We start from the raw sequence: 16,879 nt of genomic DNA on the forward strand, positions 1-16,879 counted from the left end.
TACCTGTTCTATATGCTTGCACGAAGGGGAGGATTCGATGGGCTGCAAGCAAGAGGAATCATGGGCTGCAGACTAGCTCAGTTAAAAGTGCATGAGTGTTATCCTCAGCTACATCTCTCCAATGTTAGCTCTTACAGGTTGGCGAATGACACCTTCACCATGTACCTGACACGACCTATGCAAAATAAGTTACACATGAGGTTGTCTCCACAAGCAAGTGCCTTGGTCCAGAGGTATGGCTCTGCGTTCCTGCAATTCCCCAAATTCACCTACATCAGGACGTAAGGGTTCTCTTTCCAGTCTTACAAATTGCCCAGATATCCGTCAGACAAGCTTATATTGCTCGAGCTCATGAGGCAGTTAACTGCCTATGATCAGCTGCAAAAGAAGAAGAAGAAGCAATCTATTGAATTTCCAATTGCCTTGGGGGATTTCATGGAGAATGCCCAGGTTTGGAGGCCGCTGAAAGTGCAGCAGGGGAATTGGCATTCTAGCGCCTACCATTTTACACATCTAGGGCCCAATATGATCCTTACAGCCAAATTAGGAAGGTTGCCGGTGTCAAATTCATACACAGATTTCACTTAGAGGATTATTGGGCAAGTGCCGAGGATGACCTTGAGGTCAGGAGAAGAATGCATTCTAGACTGCCCCTCGACACCATCAGAATAAGTGAAATTCATCAGGTACCGGATCAGGTGAAGGAAGATTCAGATTTGACGCAACCCGAATTCAAGAAAGTAAAGGATCAACCTATCCAGTTGCCAGATTGGTCAGAGCCTGAGGTAGATGATTTGAACATCTTAGCTAGACCAGTGCTAAAATTCACTAAGCACTGGATTGACAGGCAGACAAGGAAGTTGGTGGAAGAAAATATTCATCTAACATACCAGCTAGTGGGAAATTTGGATTCCCACAGTGAGGCAACTGAAAGCTCTTCACAGGTTCAGACAGGAAAGGAAGCCCGGATGGACAAAGGAAAAAATGCCCCAAAGAGGCCAAGGGCAACAAAGATGAAGGATATCCAGCAGGAAATCCCACACGAGGTTCAACAGGAAGCCCAACAAGAGGAACCTCCACAAAAGAGAGCAAGGACAGGAAGGGAGCATTCACCAGTTAGCTCCTCGAGCGTACGGGAAGTGGAGATGTTTCCACATCCCACAAGCCCACTTCCAGGGAACATTCCAGTGCCTGATATACTCAGCATCAATGCTTTGCATGGCCATCATCAACCAAGAAGTCAGAGGCAAGAAAGTTCCCCGCACTAGGAAGAAGTTAACCAGGATAGCTTCGTGGAGACTATCCTTGGAGAAATGGAGGAGGAATCTCAGGAACAGGAGCATGCGGACGATCATAGCCATTCCATCCTGTTGACGTGTATTTTGTACACAATCATACACAGAATAAAATACCCAAAGGCATCTTATCCTCTCTTGAATAAAATCTCTAACTGCTGAAGATATCGGGAGAAGGATCAGTTAGGGTGACTTCAATGTTCTTTTAAGTAGGGTCTCTACGTGTGGATAAGCACCAGTGGTCGTTGTGATTGCTGTGTCATCAAGGGGCCTTACGTTGCCGAAGATTTTTCTTAAACTAAACAAACTTTCAAAAAAAGCCAAAAGAGTAGGGTTTGCGAGAGGTCTAATCTAATCTAACCCTAAGAATGACTTAATGTGGACAAGGCTTGGTGAGATTCTACCAACTTCAATATTGCCATAAATTAACAACTCAATTGAAATTGATGCAACCTTCTAAGGTAATAAATGATTTTTCAATACATCAAAGATCAAGGACACTACCACGAAGGTACATATCCAAGATACAACAACGATTGAAGGTTTAAGCGATTCAAGTATCTCCAGTCGACCACGCAAGGCGTTCCTACAATCAGCAAGAAGCTAGTGGTTTGGAAAGTGAATCCTACCAAAGATCAAGTCCAACACTTTGTCCTTCGAATTAACACACTACTTTGATTGAGAATGATTCAAGAAAAATGAACAACCATGAAGATAACCAAGAGAATTGCAACAAAACACCATAACTTCAATATTTCATTGATCTCAAAGCCATCATGTACAACAATTGTTTGAATTCCTTTCTCAAAGCTCAATCTTGCTACAAAAGTAAATTGCTTCTAAACTCTCTTATTCTCTAATACATCAATAATTTCTAACTCTCTCTGATTTCTTAGTTCTAGTTCTAAAATGAAAAGAAATGAGGGTATATATAGCATCCTCAATTACAATGAACGGTCCAGATCGAAAGAAGATCAATGGCCAAGATTATGACACCTAAACCCTAATTAGGGTTTTATTACAAAAGTTCTCCTTTTATTGCACAACATTAAATGCATAGCCAATTATTAAATTTGGCACGAAAATCTAGGAGACATAGACCAATGACAATTAAGGTGCCATGTCATCTATAGCAACCTCTCATCTAGAATCTTATTCCCTTTCCAATGCTCCTTTTTAGCATATGCAATGAATCTAGACACGATTCCTTCGATCTTAGCAATTGGAATCTCGGGAAGATTCTTCATTCTCTCTTCCAAGTGGATGACCTGATCAAATGCCTGGAGAAGAGCAGCGTCCCAACTAGGTTCAAGTTCCTTAGTCTTCTCAATCAAGAGCATGGTAGCAAACATCCGGTTCCGTTGCTCATCTGTGATAACATTAGCATCCTTGCAAAAGATGATTTTGACTTTATCCTCCAATTCCTGCAAATCCACATCTGTCTCAACCTCGATCCTCCTGCCAAGAATGGTACGTAGTACCTCAAATACTCTGTCCTGGATCGGGTGGATAACCTCCTCAACATGGCTACATCTAGTACTGATGTCCTCAAAGAGAACTTCCTTCATCTGGAGTAAGGTTGACCACTGAAGCAAACTATGAGGTCCTCCATCCATTATTTTTTCCTGTGCTAGGACCTTCCTTGATGTTTGTCTGATTACTTGCAAGACAGGAATGATAACATCTTTAGTATGAGCAAAAGCGGCTACCGTTATCATCAAGTTGTGGATAATCTCAAGAACCTGAATAGCTCGGTGAATGGTCTGCATCATCCTTGTTGCAAATTCCATGGCGACCGTATGAGATTTGTCAATCCATGAGCTCATAAGCTGGACTAAACTCCTGACTCTCTCTGCCTCACCAATTGATTGAAGGGGAAGTGCCTATACGGGTGATCTTGCTGGATCCTGACGTCCCAAAGGTTGATTGAGATGGCTGAAGTATGTTCTCCATGCACCAACCTCTCTCTCAAGCTTTCTATTTTTCTCCATTTCTTCCCTAAGCTTATCTTTCAATGCCTCAAATGAATCGGTGGCATCATCTAGTGTCTGCTCGGCTGTGAGTGGACCAAGCTCAAATGTCTCTACATCATATTCTTCTGCAAGGATCTCACCTTCATACTTGTCCACGGCCGGTGTAGCTATCTGCAATATTCTGGATCCAGTCTCATCTCTAATCATCTTGGACATCTTAGTAGCCTTCCTCTTCTCTGTCACTTCCTGGGAATGTCCAACGAGACTCTCCAAATCAATCACATTGTCCTCATCCTCGACCACAATTACCTTCGTTAATCTTTCCTTTAACCAATCTGGGATGGCAGATCTTGTTTCTTTAACTTGAATCTCCTTAAGCAATTCTTCTTTTCTGGGAGGAGATGTCACTTCGTTATCTTCCCTATCTTCATGCAACTCATTATCTTGGAGAGATCCACCTGGTGACCTTTGAGATGCCTGTCCTTCTTTATCATTCTGCACCATTGATTCCATGGATTCCTCTATCTCAAATGTCCTCTTCTCCTGTCGAGAAGATGTGCCGGATGAACGATCTCGGTTGGCCTCTTGCTTCTTCTTGGAGGATTCCCTTTTCTCAGGTCTTTCTTTCCTCTTCGAGCCTCTAGGATGGAGATTGCCTTCACTTGCGCTTCGAAGGTTGCCTTCACTTGTATTTCTGGGATTAGGATTACCTTCGCTTACACTTGCCCCACCTTTAACTGGTCTCTCCTCTAAAGTGAAAGTCATAGCTATGCCCTGTTCTCTCAACTTTTGATGCTGCACATCAACCCATCTGCGAGTACAAGACAAGACTGGAGCCATCAAGGCATCTAGATCCACAACCTCGGGCTCATTCCAATCTAGCTTCACTGATTTGCTTTCTCGATCATAAGATGATTGAAGATGTCTGCCACTGTCCTGAGCTTGGTCGGCCACTCTGTAAATTTTGCATTTCTTGATGAAGTCCAAAGGTAATCTGGAATGCATTTTCCTTTTCACTTAAAGATCATCTAAGAGATTCATCATAAAATCTTCTATTTGAAACTCATGCTTATATTTCTTACCGACTGTCTCTTCTATATATCCATGTGGATCAAAGCTCTCTCTCAAGGCAAAGAATGAAAATGAATACAAAGCTAACTCCTTCTCTGCGTCATCCATGGCTAGAGCATTAGGACATACCTCAACTGAATTTCCTAATATGATAGGTACAGGAACTCCATTTCCATGTCTGTGTCTGAATGCCTTCGCATAAGCTGCCAATTGTCTAGTTACTTCAAGTAACACTATTCTGTCTGTCGGATATCTGGGCAACATGTATGGAGGTGAAGGACATCCATGAACTCTAATATAAGTAAATTTAGGAAATTGGATGAACCAAGCACCGTACCTCTTTACTAGCTCTTGTGCATCCTGTGATAGCCTATTGTGAATCCCGCCTTGCAACGTCCTGGTGATGTTCATCGTGAAGGTATCATTAACTAACTTGTAGTTGCTTCCTGGAGGATGATGCAAATGAACATAGGAATCACAAACTCTGACCTCACCGGGTCCTCTTCCAATCACTCCTCTGTGAGGTAGTCCTGCATATTCAAAGCTCCTGATCAAGGCATATACGACGTATGAACTCATGTGGAATGACTTGGTAGCCTTTAGTCTCCTTAACTGTACGTCCAAGCAATGGCTAATCATTCTAGCCCAATGAATTGTTCCTTTTCCCTGAACTATCACTTGGATGAAGTAGAACATCCACTTCTCAAAATAGAAGGCTTGAGGGGCTCCTGTGACTCGGTTGAGCATTGTTATCAAATCTCTGTACTCCTCCTGGAAATCGATCCTATGCGGTGTGTTCGGGATCTTGCTCAGGCGAGGACGACTCTTAAGTAACCAATTCTTGTTGATGATGCTTAGGCAAGCATCTGGATCATCTTCGTACATGGACTTGGCTCCTTCTAAGCTTTTATAAATCATATCTTTATGTTCTGGTAAGTGAAAAGCTTCACTTATAGCCTCCTCTGAAAGATAAGCAAAAGTATCTCCTTCCTTGGACATGATCGTTCTGGACTGAGGATCATAATGGCGAGCACACTCGATCATCAACTCATGGCACTGGACTGCTAGAGGGAAGCCGGCCGCCTTAATGATGCCACTTTCGATTATCCTCCTGGCGACAGGCGATGGCTTGCCAATGTAAGGGACCTCTCAAAACTTCTTCGTACTGAAGTTGCCCAAGTTGGTATCTCCAATGTTGCTCCACTTAGACACGATCTTGGTCTCCAGTTCTTCGGTCTTTTGATCTTCCTTCATAAGAGCTGGACGACTGGTGGATGCTCCCGCCTTCGGGGTCGCCTTTGTAACACCTACACAACATTTCACAATAAGTAACTAGATTTTGCAAGGTATAACTATAGATTAGAGATTAAATTTAGGAAACTTCATGATAAGTCTTTGAGTTACATTTCCTAAATATGATCGAGCTACTGAAATTCAAAATTTCAAAATTCAAAATTTAAGGCTATGACGATCAAAATTCAAAATTAAGGCAAGGGATCACATCGCCATACCTTACTTGAGAGTTAACTCTAAAATGCAAAATTAAGAAATTCGCCTAGGCAAAAATCGGAGTTTGGAAGATTTCAACGTGATTCCCTTCAAACGAACGTCCTCCTTAGCAACTTCGCCACCTTTGGGGTCTTCGATGTCTTGATGGCAAGCTCGCTTCACTTGAAACTAAGTTCGCACTCCCCTTTGATGATGTTTCACACCTCCTTTATGAAATTCGCACTTCTCCTAGTACTCTCCAAATCGCATGCAAAGGAATGTTCGAATGATGACTTGAAAATGAAATAATTCACCTCCCCTTTATAGGCGCTCACCCTCTCATTCACCTCTAGGCCGACTTTGCAAAATAAGGCAATTTAAAACAATTTTTAAATAAAAACCAAGGGCCGACTTTGTAAAAATATAAGATTTGAAATTTAAGCGCTCACCCCACTTTAATTTTTATTTAAAATAATAATTAATTCATTTAATGCCCTTGCAATTAATTAATTCGATTTTTTAAAGGCAAAAAATAATTAATTAAATGTCCATGCGCAAATTTTACATGCTAACTTTAATTGAATATTCAAATTTTATTGATTTTAGCATTTAATAAAATTCAAAAATGTTATTAGCGCCAAAATTTGGGAGATGGAAAAATACAAACCATATCGCTCTGGTCCTTGGGAGAGGGACAGGAGCGAATTAGCATTTTAGCCTTGATTCTTTTGTCTTTTACGTTCAAAACTACCTTCTCCACGTGCAAACTAGCACCTTCGTTGGGTTTCTCGAGCTTGATTGATTCAACTTTGTGGATAAATGCCTCTTAAGGTCAATATCGCCCTGGTCCCTTGGTGAGGGACAGGAGCGAACCTTGTGTTCTCCTTAATCCTTGTTTCTTCGATCACCAATCTTCATCACGAGGCAAGTAACAACGTTATCCCTTCATAGCACGCATAATTTACTTGTCTTTTACAAGGCACATTTGATGTTTGAATGATTTTCACCCTGGTCCCTTGGTGAGGGACAGGAGCGATCCTTGTGTTCTAGCCAAAACTCGTCATCTCTTAACCTTAACTTCTCGTTCATGACCTTTCAAATGACATATTCGATCTTGTGTACCTTTGCTTGACGTGATCCTGTGGGACGAATGATAGATTTAGTGAATATCGCCCTGGTCCTTGACTGAAGGACAGGAGCGATATTGTCTCCTTGCTCAAGTTGATCACTTTTTGATGTTTGATTTCTCGCATATCACCTTCTCAAGAACACTTTGCCCTTGTGCAACCTTGTACGTCCTTGCCTTGACGTGATTTTTGAAAGAACTGGCTAGTGTAGTGAATATCGCCCTGGTTCTTGCCTGAAGGACAGGAGCGATATTTGATGTCTTGGGCTCATCCTTGTTCCTATCAACTCTTAATTGCCTTCACAATGTAAAACAATGTCCTTTGATCCTTTGCGAACGTATGAAACGAGATTGACATTCAAAACTTAAGCACACCTAGAGATTTCACCCTGGTCCCTGACTGAGGGACAGGAGCGAACTTGGGCATATAGTGCAAATCCTTCATCTTTGGCGATCTTTGTAACTTCATTCTTTGTCGAGGCGTTCCAGACATCATTGCTTCCTTGTACCCTGACTTGGAGTGATTTAAAACTTGGAGGAAAAGCCACATAACTAATATTTCGCCCTGGTCGCTGGCTGAGGGACAGGAGCAAATTTACACTTGTAGGCTCAATCGTGCTTTGCTAACTTCCAAATTTATCTTCAACGGACTCGTTGTGCCCCCTTTCACTTATCCTTGGCATGGTATTTGTTTCAACTTGGTGAGAAATTGGTCTAAGGAAGAAATCGCTCTGGTCCCTGACTGAGGGACAGGAGCGCCTAGGCAAATATGGGCCTCGCTTCGGTGTTTTACAATCTTCAAATTATCTTCAATGGGTTCGTTACACCCTCTTTACTTGCTTCAAACTTAATACTCACTTGATCCTCGCCCAAAACTTGTCTTATAAAAAAAATCACTCTGGTCCCTTGGAGAGGGACGGGAGCTATCACTAAAATTCGCCCTGGTCCCTGGCAGAGGGACAGGAGCGATTTTGCTTCTAAGTCTAATTTTCCTTATGATGACATTTCCAAGTTATATTCAATTGACAGGATGTACTTCCTTGGTTCTCCTCAAATCGCGAAATTGTTGAAATCTTGCAAGGACAAGGCAATGTTGGATTTTAAGCTCCGGTCCTTCAGTGAGGGACAGGAGCGATTTTTGCTCCTGGCACATTTCCATGTTCGCGAAATTCTTCAAATTATATTCAACGGAAAGAACATTCCTCCCTTTATCTCTTCCAATCCGAAAATCATCTTGATCCTGCAAGGACAATAAAATTTTGAGAAACAAGCTCCGGTCCTTCAGTGAGGGACAGGAGCGATTTTGCTTCCACAGGCCAAAATATCATGATTTTAAGGGTTTAATCACTTCACAAGGCAAAGTTAGGTCATTTCCAATACCCGGGATCAATCATCAAAATTCCAAAATTTGGTCAAAATCATTCAATCATACAAGATTCCATAACTCATCATCAACACTTAGGCAAAAATTGGACTCTGCATCAAAATTCCGACTGAACCTAGACCAACTCACTTGACCACCTGACGAATTCACCTTATTCAAAATTGCATCCTACGGGAGGAAGCTCAAAAAGCTCTCAAGATTGACTGGATTCTGGCCTGAAAACACTAAAACGGGAACCCTAAGGCTTGACCCTAGTCCAGACGACTGACATACTAAACCAAAACCCTAAAAAGCAGAGAGAAAGGCGAGCACAAACGAGCAAAAAGAGGGGGTCCCCATTTTAATGGGGCGATGTGTGAAATGGTCACAACACATCCCCGCACCAGATTGGTTGATAGGCAGATTGGGGAATGAAGCAGAAGGAGGAACCAAACCTGCTCAGGAGTTAGAAGAATTATTGAAGAGGATGGATCGGCCACCGGAAAGAAAGGCCCCCCGGAAGTTTTCCAAGGTGGTTAGGGAAGAATCTGGATCTCGGACCTTGCACATCACTGAACCTGCAGTGGATAAGGATATGAGTGAGATTAGACAAGAGGATTACATCATCAGACAAGTTGATCTTGGCCATGCTTCCACCGGTCAAGTTGTGGGGGATTTTGAAGATTCCTCCTTAGCCATGAAGGAGAAGTTGCTGAAATCAAAGGCAAAATGTAAGCGGCTGAGGGAGGAAAATAGATTCCTATGCGAATATGTCAGGAGTTTCAAAAGACCCCTCAGGGAAGCAGGTCCTTCATCCACTCCTCCTCCCTTCCTTCCCAAGGAAGTAGTTGATGATGCAGAACTTATTAGAGCAATGGTACAAAATTCTCGGGAATGGGTAGAGGATGTCTATGATGAGGCAGGAAAATTCGTTGAGGATCTAGCTCAACTTCATTCGAAGTTCGTGGCCCTCCTAAGCAGATTAGAGACAGCAGAAGGACTATGGGAGGACGTAGATGTTTACCAAGACTTAACCATTTCCCGACTCAGGGCTCTGACAAAGACTCCAAGGCAAACTCTGGTGGACGGGAAAGTGATCCAAGAGAATGAAGCTTTTGATTTCCCCTGATGGTTCTATGCTATCTGTTCGGGAAAGAACACCCTTGACAAATTCAGCATTGACTCTGTCACCTTGAAGGAGTGTATCAGAGGGATACAAGAAGAAATCCTTAGTGCCATGGAAGCTTTATTTTCAAGGAAACTCAGTGACGGAGGAATAACGGTGAACTCCTTGAAATCGCAGTTGCACGATTTCTTCTTCGTCGGTTTGTTCCTTAAGGAACATTTTGCAAATGTTTCTTCAATCTCCGGTATGATGAAGAAAACGCAGGAAGTCATGGCAGAGTGGGAAAGCTTCTTTTCCAGAAGCGAAGAAGAAATTGCCTTGATGGGGTTCAACATTGAGAATGTGCCAAGTGTCTCCATCGGAGAACTGGAAGCTGTCGTCGGTAGATTCTTTGCATACGCCATAAATGGACGAGATAATGGTCATCCATTTTTGGACGAAAGTCTTTTGACTCAATAGTGATGGCGTACTTATTGCTGAAGGAATATTGACTAGGCGTGGGACCAGTCAATGCATGCCACCACCGAATAGGGAATCTTCTTGCATGTCGCCTTCTCATTATGGTTTTATGACAGATTCTTCATGCATGTCGCCGTCACTTGGAGAATGATGGGCATTTATGATGGCGTCGGTTATATTCTGGGCATAATCAACATCATGGGGAACATTTAATGTGCTAGTGGGCGCTATTTTAGGCTCTTTTAAATTTATTGTAAATGGGCATAATGGGTTATTAATTGCCGATTCCCACCTTGTTGCACCTTGATTGGGGAATCTTTAGGGCAAACCCTAATGAGGGTTTTGCATGTAATCGTGGCTTGAGGCTTATATAAGGGGGTGCCCCCCTCATTTGTAATCAGGAGAGACTACCGTCAGAGATTGTTGCTAAGAGTTTTTGAAGTAGACACTTAATACATTGTTCAATTGTTGGTGTGTTCTTGTGTTGTTTTGGAGCTCACATGGTCTCATTCTCTTCATAGATTAGATTTGCTTTCATGCTGTTAGACGAACTGGATTTGATAGGATCGCTTGTTGCAAAATTCGTGCTCATACTTTTGGTGTGCAGCTGATTGTTGCATACCGTGCAAAGTTAGCCTGAGCCTCCATTATACGTGCATGTTTAACTTCGATTATCAGAAGAGATTGTTCGATTTGATGGTTTCTCTTGATGATTTGAAAATCTTTAACACACCCTCTGAAGATTGCATCGCCTTCGTGTAGTTGTGCGTTGCTGGCAAAGCAAAGCGTGGTTGGATTTTGCGCAGGTTACCCCGTCTCCTTGTTCATAGGATTAGATTACTTTTAGTCTAGTTTTTTCTTTGCCCTATTCCTATTTACTTTCTGCATAATTCAAAATCCAAAAGATCCAAAACTAGAGCCTTCATTACAAATCATCCGTGCAAAAATCCTTGAGCTTGCATAAGTTTCTTCAACATACGTAAGGCCCCTTGGGCTATCAGCAAACCCATCAAACAACTGAGTCACATCCACACACTGAATGAACCTTGGGATTTAGCCGTTTGAACTTTAAGTAATCCTAGCATACGGACTAATCTTGATCAAGAGAGGATAAGGTGACTGTTGGTGACTTTATTCTGTGTTAGACGCGGTCATAAAAAACATGTCAACAGTTCCAAAGTTCCTAGCCTTCCTTTCCTTTGCCTCTTTCTTAAGCATCTCTTTTGCCCGGAACTCCGGAACCCCCAGGTTCCGAAGTTCCCCTTCTCTCTTTAGCCCTTTCCCTTTTCGGAACTCTGGAACCCCAAGGTTATGAAGTTCCTTTGTGCAGTTCTTCGGAACTCCGGAACCCCTGAGGTTCCGAAGTTCCCTTCCCTTGCCTTTCCCGGAACCCCGGAACCCCGAGGTTCCGAGGTTCCCTCCTCCCCCTTCTTCCTTCTTCTCCCCGGAACTCTGGAACCCCGAGGTTCTGAAGTTCCTTCCCCTTTTGCCTTCTCTCTCTCTAGTTCCTCCGGAACTCCGAAACCCCGAGGTTCCGAAGGCCTTTTCCTTCTCTTCTTCTCTCTATCCCAGAACTTCGGAACCCTGAGGTTCCAAAGTTCTTCCCTTGTCTTCCTCACTTCGGGAGTCCGAGCTTCCGAAGTCTTCGGGCTTCCTTGCAACTGGCGACACTTCCGGATGGCGTGATCGACACTCAAGGTTTTTAATGCTCCAACAGCTTGGTGACTTGTATACTTTCTTGTGTGGAGCCACAAGGGTGCATTAAGTGTTTTTGGCAAGTTTTCTATCAAGGAAGGTACGGGGCCATGCTTGGTGACTTATGTCATGACTGACTTTGGAAGGTTAGTCAATCCACCTTCCTTAGAATTACCTTTTGAGATATGGCTAGGTTGCTTGCATGTACAAGCCAAGTGCATGCATTTCCCTACACTTCCAGACTAACATGCAGGAGTAATGATCACCATTGTAACCCATTTCTCTATATAAGGCTGTTAAGCCTCATTGTAAAGGGTTCTCTCCCTGCTGGCTTGAGCTTTCTTATGCTCTTCTCTTCTCTTGAAGACTTGTAATTATTTTTGCATTTCTGCAAATGTAAGTTTGGCCTTTGGCCTTTGAATGAATTGAAACTACCATTCTTGCCTTACTTTAACTTATGTATGATGTGTATGTGTTATTACCTCCATTATAAGTGTATGTTTGTGGTTTCCTATCACATGTATGCTGTGTTAACTTGTTTTCTGAGTGTGACTTTGTGGGAATCCTTCTCCCCTCTTGACACTCGGAAAATTCTAACCTCCACACATGCGTTTGGGTCACTCATGCAATTGAAGTTTGTGCATCTCTTGGGCTTTTCAATTGATTCCTTGTGCCATTTCGGGTGGGGAGAGGAACAATCTCTTCTTGGTGCATCACCTCCTTTCATTTTAAGCATTTCTCTCTTCTCTTTTCCTTTGTATGCTGTTAGGATAGGTTTGGAAGTAAGATTTGAAGTGTTGAGTTGGTTCAACACCCGCACCTGGATTGAGAAGGAAGCCGGCCTTCTCCGGAGATTCAACCCCTTGCTTAAGGTCCCACACTTCGGGGTTGTTTCTATGTTTCACAAGGTTGCTGAGTTGAGAGCTCAACAAGGGTGCGAGCTTTTGTGACAACAGTTCCATAGGGCTAACTTTCTTGAATATTTTGTAGATTTTAATGCATGTCAATTCCTTTTGTTTAGGAATGAATCAAATCTATCGTTGAATGAATCCTTATCAATGTTCACATTTGTGGGTTTTGTTTCCATATTTGAATAGTTGAAATCTATGTGTGCCATATTGTGTTGGTTTCTAGGACAACGTGGCTGTTCATTGAGCACCCTATCCTTGATTGCATCAGTATTATTTTGGCAAATTCATTTATATTTCGGAATAACATGATTGCTATCTGTCTTCAACATACCAATATCTACATAGTTACTGTATTGTCAGATTTGCTTATTGATGTTATGTGCACATATATTGTGACTCCAAGTTTTGTTTGCTAGCTCAACTCCATTAGTATGAGGTGCTTTGGTTCTTGAGATTTTATTTTTAAGGTCCAATCTTATAATATGAAATTGTGGTTAAAAATTAAGACTAGAATGTTCTGAACTTTTGACCTTTATACTCTTGACTGGAGCTGCTTGACAAATTTCTTACCATTTTTTGAGGTTTGATAACCTAGCTTTTAGCTTTTCTTACCTTTACATGCTATGTTAGTTATCTTCTTTTTTTCTTATTGGGTTGTTATTGGTCTTGATTTTTAGTTTATATTCTGCTATGTGGTTTTTTGTGATGAGCTTATGCTTATACTGAGAGGTGGGGTGGAATCAATGTAAGGTAGTCTCTTACTTTTTCAAATTAGTAGCCACAATAATGTCAATCACACAACATAAACTATCAAGAACACAAGAGGAACACAAGGTTTCCTTGGAAACTATTTTGGCAGAAAAGCGTGGCATAATATTGCTTATATAATATTCTTTTACAAACTTTGTAGGCAACCTATTGGAGATACCAATCCCCACTTATCCTTGTTGCACCAACCCATGAGAGACACCAGTCCCCATTACTGAGCACCAACCCAGAAGGAGACACCAATATCTTCTATAGAGGCACCAATCTCTACCACAGGTCCACAACAAAGTCTTAGTCTTTATAAGAATAATTCTTGTTATAAATCTTCTTTAAATCAGCTATAAATCTGCCCTAAATCACCTTTGAAGGTCTGCTACAAATTTGCTTCAAATCACCTTGAAGGTCTGTTATAAATCTGCTATAAATGGCTTCAGGATGTGCTATAAATCTGCCTTAGATCTGCTCTTAAGTCTGCTTTAGATAGGAAAGATATTCGTTATTTGCTTGCATCTTACACCACCAACTTATCCTTGTCAAATACCTCTTCATTCAAGAGAGGTGACTCTCCAAAAGAGCTCAGCCAAGCTTGAAATATGAATATTTTATATTAATTCCCGAAAATGGGTGATCACCATGAGGGGTTGGCCCCTTAAGATTATATAAATATATTTATTTTTAAATCTCTTTGACTCCAATGTGGATGACAAAACGGGTCAGCCCATTATGAATAAAAACATTTAATTCAATTCCATTGCTTTTGCTAAGGTATAGTCAGCCTTTGAAGATCTTTCTTGGATGACAATTAGTGGCCTTTGGACTTCGATTAACTCAGCAACATGATGTCCTTCGATTTGCTTCAGTGATCTAATTTTGCTTTTGACATTAATGACAATAGTCCAATATATTTTGGGCAGTTCTTTTACTCCATTTAATGTTGCTATTATTACAATTGTTGTCCTTGTTGAACTGTTTTTGATTATTATTTTTATTGTGTTCGCTTTAGTTTGGTCACTTGGAAGTAATTAGTTGTAAGATCTCACCACTTGACACAGTTGGAGGCCTAGCACTTGTATCATGCTTCTTTGTTCTCGACTTGATATTTAGCCATAGATTGCATGATACTGTATTAGGAACAACTTTTATTACTACGTTTTGGTGCAATTAATTGCTAGCATATATTCACTGGATTATTGTGATAATTGCAGTGTCTATTTAACCTTCTTGTGGTGTGACTGGAAATAAGATTGTCTTTCTTTTTGGATATAATCTAATCATCTTCTAGATAGAATGTGGTTTTGTAAATGTGTCTTGACTATTGATTTAACATCAAAATCTAAAATTCGGTTTACCTGCAATTTTTCTTGCTTATTGGTTAAGTGAATTTACATAGGATGTCAGATACAATAATCAAGACTAACTATTATAAATTATGTTTGCATTACAGTTTCTTGCAACATGATGCATAAAGATATGGAGATTAAAGAAGATGATGTTACTTTTGATTCGTCAGATATGGGATTACATAGTAATGTTACTATAAATTCTTGTAGAATATGTAGAAATGTGGACTTGGGGATTGTAAAGCTTCAAAATCTAAGGTTGTAAATCTTCTTCTCTTATCTTTGCATGTTCTTTCTTACATATATGTGCAATTACCATCTTGCTATCATGTTTTATGCAAATCACAAATGATTAGTCTTTCCATAAATAACTTAAATGACAGGTAACCTTGCTTGTAGCATTTTATTGGAAACTTTAACTTATGATTGGTTTTGAATGGTATTAATTTCTATTAATTTTGGCGTTGACTTGGGTATTTATAGTATTAGTGAGGTTATTGTTATCACAAAAGCTTGCACCCTTGCTGAGCTATCAACTCAACAACCTTATGAAACATGGAAACAACCCCGAACTGTGGGACCTTGCGCAAGGGGGTTGAATCTCTGGAGAAGGCCGACTTCCTTCTCAATCCAGGTGCAAGTGTTGAACTAACTCAACACTTCAAAACTAACTCTTAAACCTATCCTAACAATTTGCAGAGGTAAAAGGGAAGAGAGAATGCTTGAAATGAAAGGAGGTGATGCACCAAGATAAGAGATTGTTTCTCTCCCTACTGAAATGGCACAAGGAACCAACTAAAAAACCCAAGAGATGCACAACTTCAATTGCATAAGTGACCCGAACACATGTATGGAGGTTAGAGTTTGCTAAGTGTCAAGAGGGGAGAAGGATTCCCACAAATCACAATCAGAAAACAAGTTAACATAGCATATATGGAGAGAAAAGCCACAAGACATACACCTATAATGAAGGTAAGAAAGCATACACAGCATACATAGGTTAGAAGAAGGCAAGGATGGTGATTTTTTAATTAATCATAAGGCCAAAAGCCAATCTTATAGTTGCAAAAATGCAAAAATAACTACAAGTCTTCAAGAGAAGAAAAAGAGCATAGGAAAGCTCAAGGTAGCAGGGAGAGAACCCTTTACAATGAGGCTTAACAACCTTATATAGAGAAATGGGTTACAATGGTGATCATGACCCCTACATGTCAGTTTGGAAGTGCATGCACTTGACTTGTACATGCAAGCAACCTAGCCATACTTGCAAAGGCAATTCTGAGGAAGATAGATTGACTGACCTTCCAAAGTCAGACATGACATAAGTCACCCAGCATGGCCCTGTACCTTCCTTGATGGAAATCCTGTCAAAAACACTTAATGCACTCTTGTAGCTCCACAAAAGAAAGTGTACAAGTCACCAAGCTGCCGGAGCATTAAAAGCCTTGAGTGTTGATCACGCCATCTGGAAGTGTCACCAGTCCAAAGGAAGCCTGAAGATTTCGGAAGGTTGGACTCCCGAAGTGAGGAAGACAAGGGAAGAACTTCGGAACCTTAGGGTTCCGGAGTTCCGGGATAGAGAGTGAAGGCAAAAGGGGAAGAAACTTTGGAGCCTCGGGGTTCCGGAGCTCCGGGGAGAAGAAGGAAGAAGGGGGAAGAGGGAAACCTCGAAACCTCGGGGTTCCGGGAAAGGGAAGGAAAGGGAACTGCGTAAAGGAACTTCGGAACCTCGAGGTTCCGGAGTTCCGAAAAGGGAAAGGGCTAAAGAGAGAAGGGGAACTTCGGAGCCTGGGGTTTCCAAGTTTCGGGCAAAAGAGATGCTTAAGAGAAGAGGCAAAGGAAAGGAAGGCTAGGAACTTCGAAACCTCGGGGTTCCAGAGTTCCAATGAGGGAAGGAGAAAAAGGGACAAGGAACTATGGAACCTCGGGGTTCCGGAGTTCTGGGAAAAAAGAGAGAAAGGCTACGGAGAGGAGGGGCTGAGCTAGGGAAAGAACTTCGAAACCTCGGGGCTCCGGAGTTCCGGAGAAACTAGAGAAAAGCTAAGGGAAGGACGGGAACTTCGGAACCTGGGTGTTCCAGAGTTCCGGAGAAGGAAGAAAAACGGCTAAGGCAAAGAACTTGGAACCTCGAGGATTCGGAGTTCTGGAAAAGGAAGAAGGAAAGAGACAAGGACAAAGAGAAAAGGACTTCGCAACCTCAAGGTTCCGGAGTTCCAGGGAAGAAGAAAATGCCAAGGGAGGAACTTCCTCCGGACAAAGCAACA

At 41.7% G+C, this 16,879-nt stretch overlaps 1 protein-coding gene across 2 annotated transcripts in view; it reads left to right on the top strand.

Annotated features, from left to right (window-relative positions):
- Positions 1 to 16,879, top strand: part of LOC131032724 (uncharacterized) — a 267,909-nt gene that overhangs the window by 30,362 nt on the left and 220,668 nt on the right. For both annotated transcript variants that reach the window (XM_057963762.2, XM_057963763.2), the window contains exon 2: positions 14,720 to 14,873. In XM_057963762.2, coding sequence (XP_057819745.2) covers positions 14,720 to 14,873 — 154 coding nt within the window. The remainder of the gene's footprint in view (positions 1 to 14,719; positions 14,874 to 16,879) is intronic.

Source organism: Cryptomeria japonica, chromosome 5 (assembly GCF_030272615.1).
Source record: "Cryptomeria japonica chromosome 5, Sugi_1.0, whole genome shotgun sequence".
NCBI classification, from domain to species: domain Eukaryota; kingdom Viridiplantae; phylum Streptophyta; class Pinopsida; order Cupressales; family Cupressaceae; genus Cryptomeria; species Cryptomeria japonica.